We start from the raw sequence: 21,809 nt of genomic DNA, 5'->3' as shown, positions 1-21,809 counted from the left end.
TTTTATTAAATGACACTTCATTTGCATAAAACCAGAGAGCATTCTGGGAGAATTATTCTTAGCCTCTTAGTCTAAACTTTTCAAACATGTGTGTACACTTTTTTTTTTTTTTTGTACTGGAACCAACGTCAGTAGTGAAGTGTGACCTTAAAACATTTATTTACAGCACTCACCCTAATAATGAAGGCTTTCAAATAATGAACCATAAATACAAGTTCGAACAGCATTATCTTTTGGAAACACATTTGTCAACTGCAGAGAGTTCCACTCTCTGTAAACAGGCAGCCAAAGGGTTTGTGCTGCAGGGGGTTGGGCCTACTTGTCCCAAGGACAAAGTAAACATAAAAACTTGTTGCCCTTGACCCCAAACCAGATGTCCCGGGCGTCGGGCAATAGGAATTCCACATCCCTGCACACCCTCAGATCTATTTCCGATGGCAGAATACTTGGCACTGGGGGGTGTCAAAGCACTCACCACTGCGGGTTGGCATGTACAAAAGGTGCGAGATCGGGGACTGGAGATGGGGACATGGCATCTGGCTAACCACCTAAGGGAGGTCATGGAGTCTTAACTCAAAGAAAATTGTGAGTCAGTGATGGGGGCTGACATACTCAGGGATGAAATCATTTCAGGAGTGGTAGGGTAGAAGTGAGGGAGGGAGAAAACAGGTGAAGGACCTAGAATGGAACCTAGGAAGTTAGAAGCAGAATACACACAGAGACCCTCACGTGGTTCAACACAAAGGATAGCAGTGAAAAGGGAAGAAAACAGAACATTTCTTAACGACATAAGCATATGCTACCTCCTCACACAAAAACGGCTGTATCAAAAAGGTGACAAGGCTGGAATGCCTGAACTGCCTAGAATGGGAACAAAGACATATCAGACAGGTTCAAACAGCTGAGGTAGGGGAGATAATGGGGGCCCAGAGATAGAGGAAATATTTGCTGATTATTTTCAAGCCTTTTACCATTCAAGACACACACCGCAGTTGCCGGAACTCAAGGACTTTAATAACAGTTGTCCCACACAGCATGTAATAAGGGCAGAGCGGGACTCCCTAAAAGGGATACTCACAGAGGAGGCCATAGGACAGGCAATCACAAAATTGTATACTGGGAAAATGCCACGGCTTAACGGTCTTCCGATAGAATTTGATAAAAAAGATGGTGAATAAAGTGGTTAAGCCGCCACACAACATTTACCGGCATGCGCTTCAGTCTCAAATATTGTCAATGGATTTATTGATGGCAACAATAGCGCTGATCCACAAAAATTGGAAGCCCAGGGACCAATATTCTTGCTTGATGCAGAAGTCGAAATCCTGGCTAAGGTACTAGCCAACAGGCTACAGACTGATCACCGATTTAAACCACCCAGTTCAGGCTGGAATTATTTCATAACAATCCACAAAAGTGAATCTGAACCACCTATATAATAACGAGACCCTGGCAGTGAAAGTACACAAACCAATAGCATGTGGTGTCCATAGACACAAACAAGGTGTTTGATTCAACAGAATGGTCATTCCTCTTTGCCATTTAAAAAACAAAAATGAGACTAGGGCCAAGATATATTGCCTGGGTACAACCCCTCTCTACAGCACCCCTGGCAAAAGTGAGTTAGTGGCACGCTGTTGTTGACATTCCCCATTGGAAGAGGCAAGCACCAGGGATGCCCTCTGTCGCAAACATTGTTCACCATGGCAATCAAACCGCTGGCAAGATGGATATGCGTAGATGCTCAAATATGGGTTAGGCATGGGGCCAGGGTTGAGAAGGAGACGACATATTACCTTATCTAGCTAACCTCAAGGAGTCCCTGACTAGGCTGTCACAGATATTCAACACGTACCAGAAAAACTTCAGGCTTCAATATCAACAGGGGAAAAAAAAATATCACAGCTGTTTCTGATGTTAGAATGGCAACCAAGGGAGGTACAACCACTACACCTACGGTGGAAACATGGCATTTTAAATACATTGGCCTGTAACTCCTTTGTGACACTTAACGATTTTGCTTAATGGGACAGGCGTGATCATTAAAATAATCGCACTGCCCAGGTTCACATATATACTACAAAATACCCCCTATGAGATACCCTGTCGCTTCTTCAACAAGACAGACCATCTGTTGTGGAATCTGCTCTAGACGGGTGGCCTACCCTGGTCGCACTGCACACCCTCCAACGCTCAACATACAAAGGCGGGATTGCTCTGCCAAATGTCCCTAAATACTATGAAGCGGCACAGTTATCGGACTGGCCTACTCCCCAACAGAGTAACCAGCTTTTTGACTGGATACACTCAAACTGGATGCGAGGGGATACATGTATACCCCTCACAGGGGGAAGGATGAGGGCCTGCTATCTCCCACAAAGGAGACTGTGATTAAAAACGTGGCATATACTAACCCCGGAAATGTTGCAGGAGAAATGACTGACCCCCACAACACTTCCATGGGCGGGAGCCAGATTGAGGGAAGTGGCTAACCTAGCAGGCTTTAGGAAATGGGACCTAATTGGCATATCATCACTAGATCAGGGGTGGAATGACAATGGGCTAGTCCCATCTGAATATCTCCAGACTGAGTATGAAATGGCCCCATCCCAAACATTCAAATACTTACAGCTCCCACATGCCTTACAATCCAGAGGCCCAACTGATGAAGAGATGAAAGTTACCCCATTCCCCACCCTTAGCGGGTCACTGCTAAGGCCTTAGCTCTCAAATATAGAATGATGATAATCAATGCGCAAAAAGAACTGGCCATGTTAAGGGAAAAATGGCAAAATGACATAGGGACCATAGAATATGACATCCGAGGGAAGGCAGAGCGATTCCCCCGAGAAGTGGCCATCAAAACCAGCTACAGGCTCATACAATTAAAAATTGTGCATAAGGTATACTACAGCAGAACACTGCTACACAAAATAGGTAGGGAGTAAACAGAAGGATGTCTACAAAACTGTAGAACTATGGGCAGAGATGCATGTTCTTCCACATAGCCCCAAACTCCAAAGGTATTGGCAACTAATCACACAAAGGTTGGGGGAGTCAAAACTGTACTAGTGAAACAACAGCCTCATTTGTAATGTTGCTGATATGGAAAGATGGGGAGACAACCAGCTACAAAAACTACTCATAAACCTGGGCTACATGGTGGCAAAATGGGATATAATTCAAAATTCAAGATTGGAAGATGGATATGGATGCATGTATGATATTGGAGAAAGCAAAATAGAGAGACTAGGACTGCCCCAAATAATGAGATAAGATATTGTGGGAGAGATGACAGGAGGAGTGGGAGGGAGGCGGGGATGGAACAGAGCACATATAGGAGACGGGTTGCTCTCCAAACCAGTGGATTATTAGTACCACATATTCATGGAATACAGCAAGCAGTCCTCACTTTCTCCACTAGCTTCCCCTCCCTCCTTTCCTCCCACCCCACCCCTCCACCCTCCACCACATACAGAGTCAAAATTGCTGTCCTGGAGATATACAATGAATGGCATACTGTACCAATTGATCGGTAGAATAAAAACTTTGCATAAGTCTGCTTGCGCCCCATGTGGAGGGATATTGGTCATAAACATGGTACTGGGATTGTTACTGTATTTTAACAAAAACTTAATAAAATGTATTGATAAAAACAGTGATAAGATTAATAGAGGGGCATCAGTCTTGAAGCAATCATACTTGGCCACAGCAGGGTGTTAGTTATAGTGGGCCATACAGTTCTTATTAACATTGTTTCTATGAAATTAGGATAACATAACTCTCGTTTGTGACCTCATGATTCTGTATGCATAATATTGTTACAGAAATGTTACCTATTTCAACATTTGAACTGCACAAACTACAACTAGCAGAAAACAATTGTGAGCATTGTACAGTCATTAGAGAGATCTCAAAATATTGTCTCCAGTTGTAGAAGCTACAGCTCAAAAACAACACAGCAAGAGATATTGTAGAGACTGGGCTATGAAAATGGTCAATTGATCAGATCATAAATCTTGAGGGGAAGGACTCTAGAATACAAAACGGTGTAAATTTGACTGGACTGATGTGGTTGATATGACAGTAACAGTCAAAGTCCTAAAGTAAGTACAAACTCCTACAATAATTGACATTAGAACAAGGAACAATGAAATTGCAGCATAGGAAATATCAAAATTATGGCAGAATCAGAATTTACCTTTTCTGCAGGTAATCCATCAAGATTGTCACTGAAATCTCCCAAGACCAGTTCAGCAAATTCATCATCAATATCTGCAACCTGCAGAGTTAAGGACGTTTCCAGAAAACATCAATAGACAAACTTACCCATCTGAATAATTTACTTCAAAAAACACTTTAAGATAGTATAAGGAGAGTGAATATTCTTATGTAAATAGCTTAAAAAATGTTTTTGCCCATTTGTGCACAAAGCACTTAAAGGAAAAGAGTATTTTAAGAAGAGAAGAAACTGAAAGAGATATATATGAAATATGAAAATAAACGGTGCATTTTCAAGCAGTTTGTGGCAATTTGATAAGTATATGTGATTATTTCTCAAACACTGCAAAACTATACAATATTAAACCTTAGTTTGCACCTCCAATCTTAGTAAGGGGCAACAGTTCCACAGAGTGAAGAGCAGCAGAAAGTCCTCCGGGGATTCATGCACTGGTGAAAGTAAGCACCTGCATGCCTATGGTATGCACCCACTCACCAAACACAGAACAGCGTTCTTACTACTGCTGTAGTTCATAAAGGCCAGCCTCATTTACAACCACAAACAGTATAAGTTTAAGGAAGTTAGGCTTCGGGGCGGCGTGTGCACGTTAATTCTATCAATAATTAGAAATTAACAGAGCTGCCATGAATAGGGTTTGGCCCAAAAGAGAACCTTGAGCCACAGTCATTGGTAATTTTCTTTTAGGTATCTGGCCATTAGTGAAATTGTGTATAGTGCTTAAGTACCTAAGTATGCAAGGCTACAGATGTAAGGTGCCAACTAGAATTGACTGTTACAACCATATACTAAAGTGTGTTTTGAAAGAAAGATAACCTCAATATAAAACATGAAATGTTTCACTATTGCAGTAGTACTTTTTATGTTCCCTGTTCTTTAGTACACAAAAAGACAGCATCAGTCTTTCACAAATTTAATTTACATTTAAACTCTGTTACCTACTTTGAAGAAATCATCTCACAGGAGGCAACCCTTTGATTACCTTTAATTGTCACTAGCAATGAAATATGCACCCTTATATGTTGTAGGAACCCCATTTGGCAGCAAGCAAAAGATGTTGGAAGGTGAGGGATTAAGTAGGATTGAGTTTATTAAAAATAAAATTAAAAAATAAAAACGTAAAAAAAAAATTACAAAAAACACACTGCTCCTCACCTCTTCCTGCAGGCACAGGCTCCCAGCCTGCCCTGCGCCAGTCCTGACGCTGCTCAGAACAACATCAGGATTGGCTGGGAGCGCCTGTGCAGGCTCCCTCCAGTCTAGCAATCGTGTTGCTGGGCTGGAGAGAGCCCTGTGCGCATGTGTGTTTGGCCGACCTGAGACGGCTGGCCAAACATACATGTGCCCTGAGGAGGAGTAGCACTCCCTCTCATTGCTCCTCACCCCCGTTTTTGTGGAAAATGTTTAGCAGCGGTCGCTGCTGCCGGGGTGGTGGTGACTCTCTTACGCCCTTATGGAGGAGCCACCCCTGCTTGAAGTTCTTAAACTGTATGGGCTAAAATTCCCAGTAGCAGCACAGTCTTCAGAGTGAGAAGCCAAACATGGCAAATGTGCATTTGCTTGCATGGGGAATCCATGAGCAAATGGATCACAAGATTCAAATCCCTCTAAGGATCAATGAATAAAGTCTGAGGAAACAAGTTACGTAAACCTTCTAGAAAATGCAACACTAGTGGGGTTTTAACCAAGGATGGCTAGCCAGGAAGACTCATGAATCGAAAGAGTGCAGATAAATAGTCCATAACTGTAACTACTGCCAGACCTTGTAGAGCAACAGGCAGAACAAGCCACAAGCATGCGTAATTGAACAAATCTGTTCCAGTGACCTGCATTAATGGATTTCATAGCTCACCTCATGGGAGGCAACGTGATGCTCAAAATTCAGCAGGGGGCAAATGAACTCTCACTTCCTCAATCTTCACAGGTACAGCTAAAGAGTTTGGGAACTTATCTGGAGGGCCAGATCATTCTGCTGAAGGAGTGGCCAAAAGCTGAGTGCCAACACATTGGTGTACCGGATCCTGCTCGTCCACGTGTGGTGATACAGGATTATACTTTGTGCTCCCACACATTCCACAGGACCATCAGCAAAAGCGGAATTGGTAGGAATCCATATACTAAGTTCTGAGAGTAACTGGTAGGCATTTCCCAGGGAATCAAGAGTAAAGTGTATGTCATAAAAGTTAGGACACTTCATGTTCTGAGCCTTGGTGAAGAGACCGAAGCACGAGCACCCCAATCTAGGGAAGATCATACTCTGCCATTATGGGAAGCATTTTCCATTTGTGGATTTTTAGTGACCGATGACTCAACATCCCACACTCATGGTGAAGGAACTTACAAGGTGAGCCGCTACCAGTAAAATCCCCCACATCTAAGCCCACTGGCAAATCACCTCCCAACACGGGGTCCATGACCCAACACTGCCCTGTCTGTTTACATAATACACAGTGGTGGTACTGTTTCACAGAATCTAATTGGTGCTCTTTAAGACTAAAGGGAGTTACCCCTTCATAGTAAGACAGACGACCAGGAACACCAGCATGTTTATATGTAGATGCTGCTCTCACAGGGACACAAATCATCATCATTTCCAGGCACCACTGAAGGTCCAACATCTGCAGTGTGGCACCCATAGGATGCACAAGACCATGTGACCAAGGAGGCACAAGAAGTGTAGAACCAAGAGCTGTCTCTGAGTTAGAAATGTCAGAATAATCTCCTGAACATCTGTGATCTTCTAAGAAAGAAAAACCATCATAAGGCATGTGTACAGGACTGCTCCCATGCTGGTTAATCTTTGCATTGGAGTGAGGGAAGACCCAGATCAAGACATGGAGGAGAGCCATCATGCACGGGCTGTGTTCTTTGATCACTGCCAGGCACTCCCTCTAACTAGTCAGTCATTCAAGTGAGGAAATACAGGGACTTCCGACTGCCGTAGTGAAGCACTTTTGTAAAGATGTGTGGTGTAGTCATCAGCACAAACAGCAGGATGGCAAATTGATAGTGCTAGGACCCCACAATAAATCTCAGATAATGACCATGGGTGAGGAGAATTGCCAAATGAAGTTGGGGTCCTGGGCCGCTATACCCCACCCTCCCACCAATTTAGAGCCAGAAGAAGTTAGCTCAAAGAAAACATTGAGAACAATTACTGCTGAATTAACAGGTTCAACAGGTGAAGGTCAAGTATGGGCCTCAGACGACTGTCCTTCTTGGAAACCATGAAACCATGAAGTAAAATTCTATGCCTCCACAGAACCAGTTTGTTTCTGACAGCACATCCTGGTGGAGAGAGGGTGGTCAAGTGGGTCAGATTAACAGATTAGCTGGATGACAACGATTCATTGTGATCCTCTGCTAGGTGGAAAACTGTGAAAACCCATCACACTCTTGGAAAGGCAGTGGAGTGGGGGGGCAGTATGAGAGATTTTGAGGCAGCAGAGCTGGCAAACGATGGTGGGGACTGATCTGCTGCTTGTGATGGGGCCTCCTACATCCACCCGTGCCCCAAAAGGAGCAACTGATATGCTGGGTTACTTAGAGTAATCTTGAAACTCCTTCTACTGTTGAGAGGATTGCATCACTGGAGAAGCAATGGTCAGCGAGCCAGCTATAGTTCTTCTGTACTAGTGTTCCAGAGAAGATTCTGCTTTCCGATTCACGATCAATGGGCATGTCCATGAGGGAGGGCTAAACATCTGGGCTAGACATCTTCTGATAAGCAACTGAAACTTATATAAGCATGGCAGCCTTGTGTAAAGGTCTTGCCTATAGATTGATCCATGGTATCTACACAGACCAGCAACACATTAAAATCTGTTTGGAGATATCTAATAAAGGCCCGGTAAACAGGTGGCGTTCAGCGTCCAAAGGCAAATAATTTATAGTCCGTAGAGCAGTTTAAGACTATTTGGAGATTCTGTGGGAAGGGCATTTAGGTGCTGCTTTGATTAGGAAGCATGGACCATTATATTTTCTGTTGAAGAGTGAGACAACTGAACTTTTGTGCAAGGGAAGGTCCAAGGTAGTTTGTCAATTTGTCTTTGGAGTACTGGGCCTGGAAAGGGTTCTTCTATGGCATCACAACAGATTCCAGAAGAGCCTCAAAAGGGTGAAAGGGCTCCAAAACCGAAGATTGTTCTAAAATTTCTGTCAAAATTTTAGATTTTGCATCCAAACTTTCTGCTACTTTTCATATCACTGTGATGAATGAAGAGACCTCTTAAGAAGGTGGGGCAGAGTGATAAGGACCCCCCTTCCCCTCTGGTGAAATATCCAGACCACTTGCATTTTGTAAATCATGATTATTACAGGGGCTAAGGGACGTTATCAGCCCTGCAGTTATCATCTTCTGTGCTGCCTTAATCCTTTTCAGGCATATCGACTGCTTTGGAGTAGGATCCAAAAAGTGTTTAGATCTGGGTCCTGTGCTCTGCCAGAGGCCATTGCCAAAACTCTTTCTTTTAACAATTGAACAATTTCACTGGACTTCAAAGACAGGCCTGTTGTCATTTGTAAATGAAGCATTAGGTTCAACATCAAAAGAGGCACTGGCCAAACAAGTGACTGCTGCGGCATGCATTGACATCTATGTAAGCGTCATGCCCGGAGCCCATAGAGGCATCTATTTCAGAACCACCAGAGTGACCAAGCTCACAGGATCGGGCTCACCTTTGGGGTTTGGTCTAGAGGATACAGGCGCTGTCTTGAACAAGGCCAGCATCACTACCTGAAAGACCTCGACCTGTGTCATGGTAGTCAATGGAGCCAGAAATTCTGTGGTCCTTTTATTATTATTTTTTTTAAATGCTGACATTTTCTGCAGGGACAATTAAGAGTCCAGCATCAGAAAAGAACGTCCCGACTCTGAACTGTACCAGAAAAAGGACTATTTCCTCAAGGAAGAACAGAGCTTTTCCTTGTTATGGTGCTTTTTGCGTTTTGTGAAAATATCTTTTTGAAGAACGTTTTCTGTGAGGGCATTTACCTGAAGGTGAAGGCCAAAAATAGTTTTGCCTCCCACTTCCCAATGGATTTGTTTGAACTGAAGAACAAGAATCCTAGGCTTTGGTGTTGTGTTCTGACTTTGGTGTTGTGTTGTTTTCATATGGTTCTGAAAAGGACATTCCTTGCAGCACCTGTGCAAGCGTTTAAACCCTGAATTCTTAAGAGGAGACATCTGACCTAACTGCTGTAAAAAAAAAAATGAAATTTTGTCACTGAACCAAAATTCTGGTATGGCATTGAGAAGGCACAGAAAAACAGAACTTCTGCCAGCATGCCTACAGATGCCTACTATACTCCAATGTCATAACATTCAGTGGGCCGAGTTGCAGCTATAGCAGCCTTACACTACCTGACAGTGCCAGTGGTGAAAAAAGTCTCCAGACTAGCCTGGTGCCATGAGAAATATTCATGAGGCATGGAATCGGCAGGAGAATGTATCAATCAGAAATAGATTTTACCTGTTAAGTATCAGCAGTCACCAGTACATCCAGCAGTCATTAGCGCTCCTTTAAAAAATACATTGTCACCTTCTGTGACATGTTTACCACAACCAAAACCCCAATTTTAGAGATTTTAAGATACTCAAGGAAGTGCAGCTTCTGTTAACACGAAAGAAGTGCTGTACACTACTAAACTATCTAGCAAGGCCCATACAAATACTGGACTTGCAAAGAAAGGTTGTAAATATTTACTTTAAAACTTTACTTGTTCTATTAAGGCGATCCTTGCATCTTTGGCTTCCTGAAGTAATTCTGGAGGATCTGTGTCTGTCAGAGGGATTCTTGCAAATGTTCGTCCATCATCCAAACCAGGTGTAGATGTCCAAACTATTTTCTCTTTGGTCACAAGGTCAACCAGCCCATTAAAGGATTTGGCGATTCCAATTGGCAGCTGTAAATGCAATCAAAAATTAACGTATATTCTGATATTGTATATACCCTTTATTATCAAACTGTGTGATTCTACATGATATAGTTCTTTGAGCTGCACAAAGGCCTAACGTGGTAACACACTTCTGCTCTTAGAAAAAGAAAGAGTTACCATGAAGGGTGGGATCAATAAAGAGGATGCTTGCCTATATTCCTGTACAGCCTTCTTCAAAGTTGTGCCAAGTAATGGCATTATGACTGAATTCGGAAGGTAATTCTCACCTCCTTCTGTGCAGGTAACCTTTTCACTACTAAAGTCATCCACACATAAATCACGTAAACACCTGCATTATACAGCTTCTTGTTCTCTTCTCATATTGATGGATTCCTCTCCCATCATTTCTTTTTTAAATTAATTGGGACTCATATTTTGTGGCGTCTTTCTAATAGTTGTTTCTCCTTCCACTTTCTTATCCACTACGTATCTCCTGCTTTGCTTGCTTCACCCCCAATACATTTTAAAAGGAAGGGAGATACATGTTACTTTGTTACTGTACATAGAAGGAGTGCTCAACATAAAGTGACAATGTAATGCATTTCTTTCTTCTACTTGAAATGTATCAGAGAGAAATATGATGTTGCCAATTATTAATTTCCATCTTTTATAGATTGTAAACTGACAGACGTTACATTAAAAAGTATAAAATGTTACATTAAAAATACAATTACTCACTGATTCTGGGTGTGTTGTGGGCCATTTGATGCCCTAAAACACATCTGGTCCACTTTAAAACACCCCTCACAAGATCAAGACCATCAGTTACGCACTAAATACTCCTCGATGGAACCAAACAATTGGGTTAATTTAGCCTCACATACTAGGGTTAGTTAATGTACTTTAAATGCCCATTCACATTTCATCTCTGATAATTATCCTTTGCACAGGGTGCAAACATTCTGTATCACTCGCCCACATCAGAGTTTGTAACAAAATCAACAATGTCAAATCTGACTTATGTGAATACCCAACTATGCATCTCACAGAAAAACAACAAAGCCAAAAAACTACTATTTGCACACCTAATCCTTAAAGTTATACAAGCAGCACACTAAACCTCTAAAATACAAGAGAAAGATTAATGTTTATGGTGATACCTCACAACCACAAAACTGCTCAAACAGCACTTTGCTTACTATAGACAGATTACATTGTCATTATTATTGGCTCCCTACCCTGCCTAAGAACATCTAATAAGTTTTGATTTATTAATATTCATGTTCTACACACTTAACATTAAAACAAACACATTAAGAAAGTTATCTGGAGAGGAAACTTGGTTCTCCTAGAAGGACAAAAGCTGGACTGTCATTTTCTTATTTCACGGGACATAGTCAGTCTGTTTCAAAGGAGGACAATAGAAAGTTGGTTTGGCTTAATGTCTATATTCTTCCAAAATGATGTATATATTCTCAAATTAAGGTACAAAAGGTAGAGGCATACAGTATCCCAAGAATTCTGTTCAGTTATTAACAGACTATTCACCCAACATTTGTGTTTTTAAACGTGAGGTATTCAAAGGGGAGGATGACATGTGCTTCAAAGACAATGTCATAACAATGTCCAAAAGGAAAAAACAGTTGGGAAAGGGCATAATAAATGAATTCTCTTAACTAATGTTTGGATACTTTACAGCTATAATGGAATGTGACCAGTGGATCACATGACAATATAGCAACTGTTCTGAGGCCATAAACCTGATTATTGTTGTCAGTATACCTATTCTAAACAAGAAGTACCAAGAAAAAGATGTTTACTGAATATCACCAACTTGAATATCAAGGAAGCCATGCCCTTAATGTTGCTATAGTTACCTCTGATCAGACTTGTTTTAAACCCAAACATATCTATTCTTATCTCACTTTTCTGTGACTAACAGATGTCTGCAAGTTTGTAGCTGACAAGAGGTTCCTAGTTACTGGCTTGAACACTAGTGTATACTTGTATATGTTTGTGTATTTTTTTAAATGGTTAAGTAGGCTACTCGTCTATAGCAGCCCACCTTGCTTGCATTCCTACATTTGAGATCTCTTGTATACAATAAGATGTGCAGGAAAGGTACTGGTACCCTTCTTCTAGATTTTCAATTGCCATCATTTTGCTATATGTTGGTGCTCACGCAAGTGAATGTCAGAAGTTGTCTCCTGCAATATGAAATACTATCTGAGCCTGGTGTTACTGTATGTATCTATTTTGGTGCAAGGCTCCTTAGGGTTGTTTCAGCATCTACAATGTAGGCAGATTAGCATTTCCAAGAAGTGAAAGGAAGTGAAAATGGTCCAAATGTAGAATATAATTTAGAACAAAATGATTGGTTCTCTGTGCCAGTGCCCAGATTGCTATCGCCATTGTATTGCCGGACTGGGGAACCAAAAGCATCCCTGATAAAAATGCTCAATTTTGTCTCCTCCAGCTACCTCTCTCTCTCCATCGATCAATTCACTCTCCTTCGCTTTCTCTCCAAACACTTTTTCTCTACATTCCCCCCTCCCTGCCTCTATTTCTCTCTACCTTGATGCCTCCCCATGCCTTCTACAATTTACCTGGGGGACCTAAGGAAAGTGGCAGAGGCCCCAGGAGAGGCCTGGGACATTTAAAACTGGCCTCCAAGAACTCCAGCCCACTGTGGCCACTCCTGGTGGAATAAAAGGCCTGTCTAGCCCTGTTCCATTGAATGTTATTCTAAGAAAGATATCCGCTTTTCAAGATTAAGTACTAGCTATTTTCTTTTTTTAACCAAAAAACACACCTTTGTCTGGATTACCTAGCATCCTTTTTATTTTGAGCATTACAAAGCAACTGGGCAGTATGTTTCCAGGAAACGATATGAGCAGATACTTATAATAATTGGTGTAGCCCAAAAGTAAAAAAAATACAACAAACCAAAATTCAATGAAATAAGTTAAGATCTGCTGAAATGCTTAACACGTTTAACATTACCTGCAAAAGTAAAGTCTTAACCTTTAATTTTTGCTTGATGCTTTCAACAGAGTAGGAAAAACTAGAGAGGAGACAAACATCACACATTAAGTAATAAAGCAGACACCCAACTGGATGAGATCTCTGTATTGTACATTTACTTACAATTAACTTAAACTGACCTTTAAAAAGATTAAACATCTGGGGCTGAATAAACCCAATACCTAATCAGTAACATTTAAGACACATTTCTCACAATGATCAGTGAAAAAGAGTATGACAGACTAAGAAAGTAGTTCATGAACATACTTCCTAAATTTTATGTTTCCAAACTTTTTCCATTGTCCTTGCACAAATGCACTACTACTCAGGCACCATAAGAAACTAGAGAGTTTATTTGGGATACAAAAGAACAAGGCTATTTAAGAAATTATTAATGTTTCTAAAGGATAAATCTGGGTTGGTGTGTTAGGACAGGCAAGTATTTTAGGATAGTTGCCATAGAATTCCCTGTGTTTACATTAGACCAAATTGTAAAAATGTCTGGATCCACAACAGGCTGGCTGTAGCAGGGATAGCACAATGGGGGATTTTATGAACACCCCAGGGCATGAGATCTGCACCTCATATCTGACGACCTTGACCAAAAAGTGTAAATATTTTGGAAAATTATCACAGTGGCAACACGAGGATTAAGGGATTACACATGCTGGAGAGCCTGGTAATCTTGGGTATGAGTTGAAATAAAACACAAACTGTTGGAAACAATGGCATACCCGCACACTTGTTTAAAGATGATATCATCTTGTGGTCAGCCACCCTTTCGACTCTGTGCAGTGTCTGAATGCTATCCCAAATGATCCCAAATAGTTGGAGGGGCTCTATTTTACACCCAATTTATGAGAAAGGGGATAGACAGGACCCGGCAAATTATCACCTCATCGCCCTCCTTGATATTGAGGCTTAAGTCTTTGCATCTGCTGTTAAAATAGTTGGAAAGCTGGCCAGAAGCTAATAACTTAAACCAAGTTTGTCAAACAGGGTTCAGGGAAAAAGCAGAGACAACAGATAATATAGTGGCCCTCTCCTACTTAGTACAACAAGCCTCTAGTGAAAAGACTGCCCCACTCTATGCTTTGTTTGTGGACTATTACACACCATTTGACTCTGTAGATAGAAACCACTGGTGGGAAAAACTCCAAGGCTGGGGTATACCCAGTAATCTGCTAAGATCAATAGGGTTACTTTACACAGAAACCTGGATAAAAGTCAAGCTGTCCGCAACAGCCTTAAGTAGGAGGATCCCCATGGACAATGAGCTGAAGCAAGGATGTTTCCTCGCCCCGCTCCTCTTTAATCTGTATACAGCATACATGTCGTCAGCTCTAAAAAGTGCTAACTTGATCCCCCCAAAATCAGGAATTTAAGAATTACACTTCTTCAGCATGCGCACGATATTGTCTTGTTTGATCACTCTAGAGTGTCACTTCAAAAAGCACTATCTGCTCTTCATAACTAAAATGAGGCAAATAAGATGAGGGTGAACGTTTCAAGCACAAAGGTAGTTGCCTTCGGGAAAACTTCAAAAAATCTGAGTCACTATTGGACCTTGGGCCCCTTGAAGATGACTGGGGCAAAGTAATAAAACTACTTAGGGGTGTGACTGACAGCTAAAGGAAGAGCTAAAGTTCATCTTGGCCATCTTAAAACTAAGGTTGACTTGATAATTGCAAGCGTATGCCAGCTCAATTTGATAGAGAGCCCTTCCTCAGTTCACATTTGACGAGTGCTTGCAGCTACCCTACTGTCAGCATTAAACTATGGCCACAAAGCATTTCCAGGGCAGCTCATTAAATTAGTGGACCAACTCCAAGTTAAAACCAATAAAAGGGTGTTTAAGCTGCCACAATACATAAGAGGCTGCCTAGTAAGACTAGAGCTGGGACCGAAAAGCCCCTATGGGTGCTTTTCTAAACTATTAATACAGGGATGCCAAGGTGTGCCTAATACACTGAAATCAGCAATCCACCCCATCTTCATCCTGAAAGTTAATCCCTCGTCAAATTTTATAGTCCCCGCACTGCAATCCTTACAAATCGATCAGTCAGCTCTAGACTCGCTGTTTCTCAAGCAATCTGCCTTCAAAGCGATTCTGAAGAGGCAGACTAGATTCCATTCCATGACAATAGATTTGGCCAAATTGAATAGCTCTCCGGTGGTAGCGACCCTAATACCATCTGACAGAGCAGCCGTACTTAAAGTGCGTGGTTAAAAAAGCCTGCTTGCCGCGGATCATGGCTGCAAGGTTGATGGCCCTGAGGATCAAAGAGATGAACGAAACAATTGCACTCCCTTTCCATGATCACTAATTGTAGGTGTTTTGGGTATAAATTTGAATCGTAGCCACCTACTTTGTTGCTGCCCGGCACTGGGGAAGGCACGTTGCACTTTGCTCAAACCTCTTATTTGAAGCCATGGTCTAAGAACTTGCGGTCAAGCAAGAAACTTGTTTTTCACTCTGAAAGAACCGACTGACCTAGCTAAATTTGGAAAATTAATTTATCAATTACAAAAACTGCTGAACGCTGTAGTAAAGATGGCTAGATTTTGTTGTACTTATGCTTATACTGTACTTAATGCCACTTTAATGTTTGAGACCCTGCTCACTCAACTAGTTTGTTGCATTTGAGTAAAACACAGATGTAAAACGAGTTGTAAAACACAGTTACATGAGTTGCAAAAGAGCTACTATCTAAGATAGTATCTACTTCTATAGGCTGCTGTATGAGATCTGATGGTCTGACATGTTTATTTGCACTTGTCCTCGTAACAGGAATTGCTCCTGATTCAGTGATTTCCTGCACATGCCACTTAAATGTATGAGGCCTTCTCTTTTGAATTTGTTTGTTATTCTCACCCCTGTTCTTTTTTTTCTTTTTACAAAAATGATCACTTGTCAAAGTCTTTTTCTTAGTTTTTTCTTTTGGTTGTTATAATTTTTAATTGTATGCATTCTTTGGATGGTCTTGAGAGAATAGGGGGGATCTTGGCTTAGCTATCAAGCTTGAGGCCTCTTACTAGTAGCTGCCGTAACACAGGGAATCCGTGTACTGGCCAGCCCTATGTGGAGCTTCACTTCTCTTTGGAGGAACAATGATATATGGATGAAGTACCTTAGTATTTTGCTTTTATATGCAAACGTTGTTTTAATCTATTTGATATTTATTGACTTAACTGTTATAATTTGAAGAACTTCTTTTGTAAGATTTTAATTACTCATACAATAAATGTTTAAGACTGATGTTGGAAACTGATTTACAATTCTTACTCACTTTAAAACTGGTCACTGACAAAAACAGAACAGAACAGAACCTTCGATGGGAAGGTGGTATTTGAAGCTGAGGTACAAGATTGGAATGAAGAGGCCCACTTGATTGGAAATGGAGGCAAATGTTTGGCAATGTGACAGCTTGTTATATACACTGCTTAAGGCAATCAGGAACTGACCTGTTCCTAAGACTATGGGCCTCATTACGATCCTGCAGTCATTGCGGTGGCAGTCGGACCGCCGCCAATCCATCGGTCTGAGCGCCATATTACAACTGCAGCAGTAGCGCCACGGTCAGACCGCCAACACTGCCAGATTTTGACTACACAATGGCCTGGCAGTGCTGGCTGCACAAAGGGATTACGACCCCCTTCTCCACCAGCGGTTTCATGGCGGTAGCACTGCTATGAAAAGGCTCGCAAAGACAGGGTACGGGGGGGCCCTGCCCTGCCTATGCACTTGGCATGGGCAGTGCACGTGCCCCCCTGGCCAGCACCATCACAATGTTCACTGTCTGCTCTGCAGACAGTGAACATTGTGATGGTTGCAAGTGCACCCTACGCACTACAGCATTGCCAATGGCTCTATTATGAGCCGGAGACAATGCTTTAGGCTGTTTCCCGCTGGGCCAGCAGGCAGAAACTGAGTTTCCACCCACTGACCCAGCGGGAAACTCATAATGACCCCGGTGGGGAGACTGCCACAATGGCAGCAACCTACCCGTTGGAACTTCGGCGAGCGGGCTTTTCCGTCTGCCGAAGTCATAATCCGGGCTTATGTAACTGAGATTTTATGAATGAGCCTATATCAATGACTGCCTTGTTTGGAGTAAGCACTTTGGGTGACATACTAGCCCAAATCCTTCTAACTGGTGAAAGAATTACCTACCTTCCTCCCTAAATTATTTAGGCTCTTGTTTTTCGCTCTGCCCAACATTGATTTTTCCACTACAGATTTGCCATAGGGCTAGTTCTCAATACATTCATTGTGAGTAATAATATTGTGTGCTCACGCATGCTTTGACACCACCATCTATCATTTTAAATATTTATTCATATAAGTTGTTATTAAATGGTTCATTTCTCATGTGGGCAAACTATATTCTTTCCTTGGCTAGCAACAACTCTTCCTGTTACATTTATTCAATTCATCATGCCTTGAAATATTTAAATTTGTGATCCCCTTTTCCTTATCTTCGCTCAGATGGTTTATCTGCTCCACATTTTTCTGTTCAGATGATTACCTTAAAAATAATGAACAAGGCCGAAAATGTTAAATTTTAAGAGACAGTGTTACGTATTCAAATTAGTGGACCTAGGATTTGTCATTGCTTAACACAGTTCAGTATTTTGCTATATATACAAACTATTCTCCTTGGTATATGTTTTCACTGTATAATCATTTTGAGCACAGAGCACTTTACTGACCACTCTTTCTAAAAGTTGTGTATAATTATTATTTCAAATAAATGTGCCCCTGTGTTAGCTAGTTTTATCTTAAATGGATTTATTACAAATTGGTATCCAACCTACCAAAAATCTTTTGAACATGCATTTAATTGTATTCTTAGTGAATCATTATTGCCACTATAAAATCTGTTTTTGAGACACAGTCGGTTACATTTCATGTGCTTCCAGAGGTAGTTTACAAATGATCAGTCTGAAAAATCTGCAGTGAATAAACTGATTGTTTAGTTAAAATCAAGTGAATTAATGAATTTGTGTGAGATGTTATCTAACCCGGAGCATCTCTATCAGCGTATAAGTCTTATATTCTTCAGTTTTTCTTTTGCAATTGACATGTCTTATAAATTGTACACATGCAGATGTGCAGTGTGCAATAGGCTATTCTTGGCTATCACGACTTCAGGCACAAAGCCAGGGGCGTAGCTTCAGGTGGGGTGTTTGGGGTGTGACACCCACCCAAATATATGTATTCATGGCTTGGTAGCTGGGTCTGGGGACCCATATTGGGTCTGCTACGTCTGTATTGCTTTTTTCCACTTGTTTAGCTGGAAAATGTGTGATTCACAGCCCCTGAATCTCACCAAGTAATCGACGCCCCTGCACAAAGCCTTGAATGGGTCAGGATGCCCCTCCCTTTCTCAGCGGTACTAATTAGTATATTAACCTCTGAAGGTCTGCATATATGGTTTATGACACCCAGGCAATAGGATTAAACCAGAAAGCTATAAATCACTTTGAATAGGCATTTTAACAGCAAATTTGTTTTCTTGCGTAAAGGCATTGCAAAATGCAATCTAAGACACTGTAAGCATTGTTTTACCTCAAAGTGAGACTGTACTATGGTAATAAAATGTAAACAAAATGATCTCTTCACTACATGTAACGACAGATACAATTTCCAGTCCAAAACGTTTTACCTACAAATCAGTGCAATAAGATATGTCACTCTAATTGGTTTAATGGAATCAAATCAATACTAAATCACTCAGAATACATCAGGGTGACACACAAGAATCCAGGACTGGAACCTGTGTTCTTAATGACACTGATTGAGGTGGTCACCCCACATGACAGTTGTACCATGGTAATAAATAAAAAATGATTTTTTTGTATACTTGTCCAAATAAAATATTTTAATTAGGCCAAATTTAGTTTCATTGGCCTAGTGTAAAAAGCTGTGTTGTTCAACTGTTTGGCAATAATAAACGGTTAAATCTACTTCATTGATTGAGGGACTTGGATAATCAAGATTGTAAGAGTGAGATTAAAAGGAGCCCGTGACAAACCTTGAGGGTATAATGTTTTATGTGCCCTTCCAACCCCCAATAAAGGGCAATTATTAATTACATCTAATTGCCCTTTAGAGCCACCTGTAAAATACTAGTTACACATTTACTCTAGGTGAGAAAAATACAATTTACACATCTGTGAGTCAACAAGCTGCTACTTTTCCATCTCAGGGAATGTTGCTCTCTTAAATATGGATCTCATGAGACACTGTCTCCCTTTCTAGAAAAACGTGAATCTCATGTCTGACTTAACTGCGCTCACTGAACATGGAAGGACAGAACAAAACCAATGTCTACAACAAGGACATTATAAGGAGGCAGTGGTCCCCTGAAAGACAGTAGCAGGAGATTAGCTGGAAAATTAACATGTATATTTAGTCAGCACGGAACATTAAATCAAATCAAATCAGGAGAGGGGAAAAAAGAATATAATCTGTTGACATTTATTAATAACATTTACATTGAATAAGCTGCAATTCATTATAAATTGCAATCACACTGTTAAAAACAATAGTTACAGCCAACACACATTTTTTCTGCTTCCTCCAGCTCTTTGAACTCACCTGCAGCCCAAGTTGTCCCTGCCAGACCATGGCCCTCTTGAAGCTAAACTGCTTATGTGTGGGAAAGGGAGCCATAACCCAGATATTTTGCTCGTTGCTTACTAATGTCCCTGACGGTCTAGCCACATTATGAGACAAGTGGACAACCTGGGTGGGTGAACTAGAAGAGGACTGGAGGGAAGCCTACCTTGCACCCAGGGAACTGGCCATTTCCGCCTGCTTATGAATGGTACAAATAAATTACTTCCATATGACACATATATCACCATTGCACCAGCAGTGCGTGTGTCCAACATAGCCTCTTGGTTGCGTGAGGTGTGGTCATTTGGAGGCACACCTTTTGCATGTGGCATGGAAGTATCAGGGGGTGCACCCTTTCGTGTGGCTCAATGGTTAGAGCGGCAGACCCTGATGCAGAAATCCGGCCCGGGACAAGGGTTCAATTCCCGCCTCAGCGGGTCTTGGGCTCAATTTCCTCGGACCTGATAATTCTCGCATCGGTGCCTAATCTAATTCATGGGTCCCACTCTGTAACTCTGGGCAATAGCTTGCTTAATCTCCACAACGGTCCCAACAGCGCTGGGATGCCTGGCTTCACCTTGGAGGTTGCCCAGGAGTGGGCACCTCACAGGGAAAAGCCAGGAAGGGTTCCACAGCGGTATGCGTACAGCGCCTTGAGAACCTAACGGGTGAGTAGTGCGCTATACAAGTACAACGTTTTTTTTACAGTTTACCCTTTCTGGGAGGCAGTGGGACGGGAGATATTTGGTGTCTTAGAGCATCTGATTGAGTTGACTGTTAACGTGGCCCTCCTGCGGCTTCTGAAGGAATTGGATGGACCAAGGGCAGATCGCACCTTTGTGGGGGTTGCATCCTTAGATGCTAAAAGAGACATTGCTCAACTATGGAGAAATCATGCGGCATCATCGCTATTGAAATGGCGAGCGGGGCGATTGGTGCTCCCAAATAGAAAAACCGATATAAGAATCTAGGGAATGCCTTCGGAAATATGAAAAAATATGGGGTAAATGGCGGGCATACCACGGTTTGCCCTTCTGAGAAAAATTACTTTGGTATTTATTTGGAGGAATGTGATTATCATCATGTGGATTTGCATGCATTTACCGACTTGACAGATATGAGCTCAGGGTTTTTGCTATGCCATTTTCAAAAGAAATTAGGTTGACTATAAAAAAAACACAATTGTTACGTTCTTAAAACAGATACAGAAAGGGAAAACACAAGGTAGAATCATAGAAACAAGAAGCACAAACAATTATTAATACAACATGAGCAATGTTCCAACTACCATCATGGCAAACAGATCTGAAGAAGGTTAAAATTCCTAAGTTTTTAGATGTTGTTGTAGTTCAGCTCTGGAAATTATATGTTTGTGGAAAACACCCATTTCCATATGTGAGCATAAACATAAATCTAGCCAAATGTGCTAACAGAAAATATGTAACAATCCTTAGTATTTTGCAAGAACCAACATTTTATGAAATTGCTCAGATGATCTATACCTTGCACCAGCTTTGTCCATCTTGTTCAAGAAACATATCCGCGGTAGGTAGTGCTTATCAGCTTGTCTCCATACTGTAAGAGTCTGTGCCTAAAAAAAATATTGATACAGAGGTAACAGAGAACCGGCCTGTAACTATGTAAAAGCTATAAACACACTGGTCTAATAGGTTTACAAGGTTTGTTTTACTGTTCCCCTTGCTTTCAATGCTTTGGATGATTAGTGAAGTAACTGGTGGACCTCTGCTCTAACAGTAAATTGGGTTTATTAGCACCACCTGGACATTTATTATTGGTAGAATACAGAGGCCTCATTAGTTATCCACATGAGGCCAGACAAGTGCTAACAAGATCAATATATCTATTTCAATAATGGACATCTGGGTACACCATCTCTCTTTTGATAGTACCAATTCAGAAAGGACATAAACTGATAGGGGGAAGACACTCCCAATGCTGGGTGAATTCTAAGAAGAGTACTTTATTTTACACTTTGCTTTGTAAAGACAGCCAAAGAGACTGGAAACCAAGCCTCGGGTTTTA

At 41.4% G+C, this 21,809-nt stretch overlaps 1 protein-coding gene across 2 annotated transcripts in view; it reads right to left on the bottom strand.

The window, feature by feature from the left end:
- Positions 1-21,809, bottom strand: part of GFM2 (GTP dependent ribosome recycling factor mitochondrial 2) — a 261,831-nt gene that overhangs the window by 163,788 nt on the left and 76,234 nt on the right. For both annotated transcript variants that reach the window (XM_069223861.1, XM_069223870.1), the window contains exons 8-11: positions 21,269-21,357; positions 13,121-13,181; positions 9,959-10,144; positions 4,202-4,282 (exon numbers count right to left, since the gene is read on the bottom strand). In XM_069223861.1, coding sequence (XP_069079962.1) covers positions 4,202-4,282; positions 9,959-10,144; positions 13,121-13,181; positions 21,269-21,357 — 417 coding nt within the window. The remainder of the gene's footprint in view (positions 1-4,201; positions 4,283-9,958; positions 10,145-13,120; positions 13,182-21,268; positions 21,358-21,809) is intronic.

This window comes from Pleurodeles waltl, chromosome 1_1, assembly GCF_031143425.1.
Source record: "Pleurodeles waltl isolate 20211129_DDA chromosome 1_1, aPleWal1.hap1.20221129, whole genome shotgun sequence".
NCBI lineage: Eukaryota > Metazoa > Chordata > Amphibia > Caudata > Salamandridae > Pleurodeles > Pleurodeles waltl.
The sequence above is the reverse complement of the archived record's forward strand: the minus strand, read 5'-3'. Positions and strand labels throughout refer to the sequence as shown.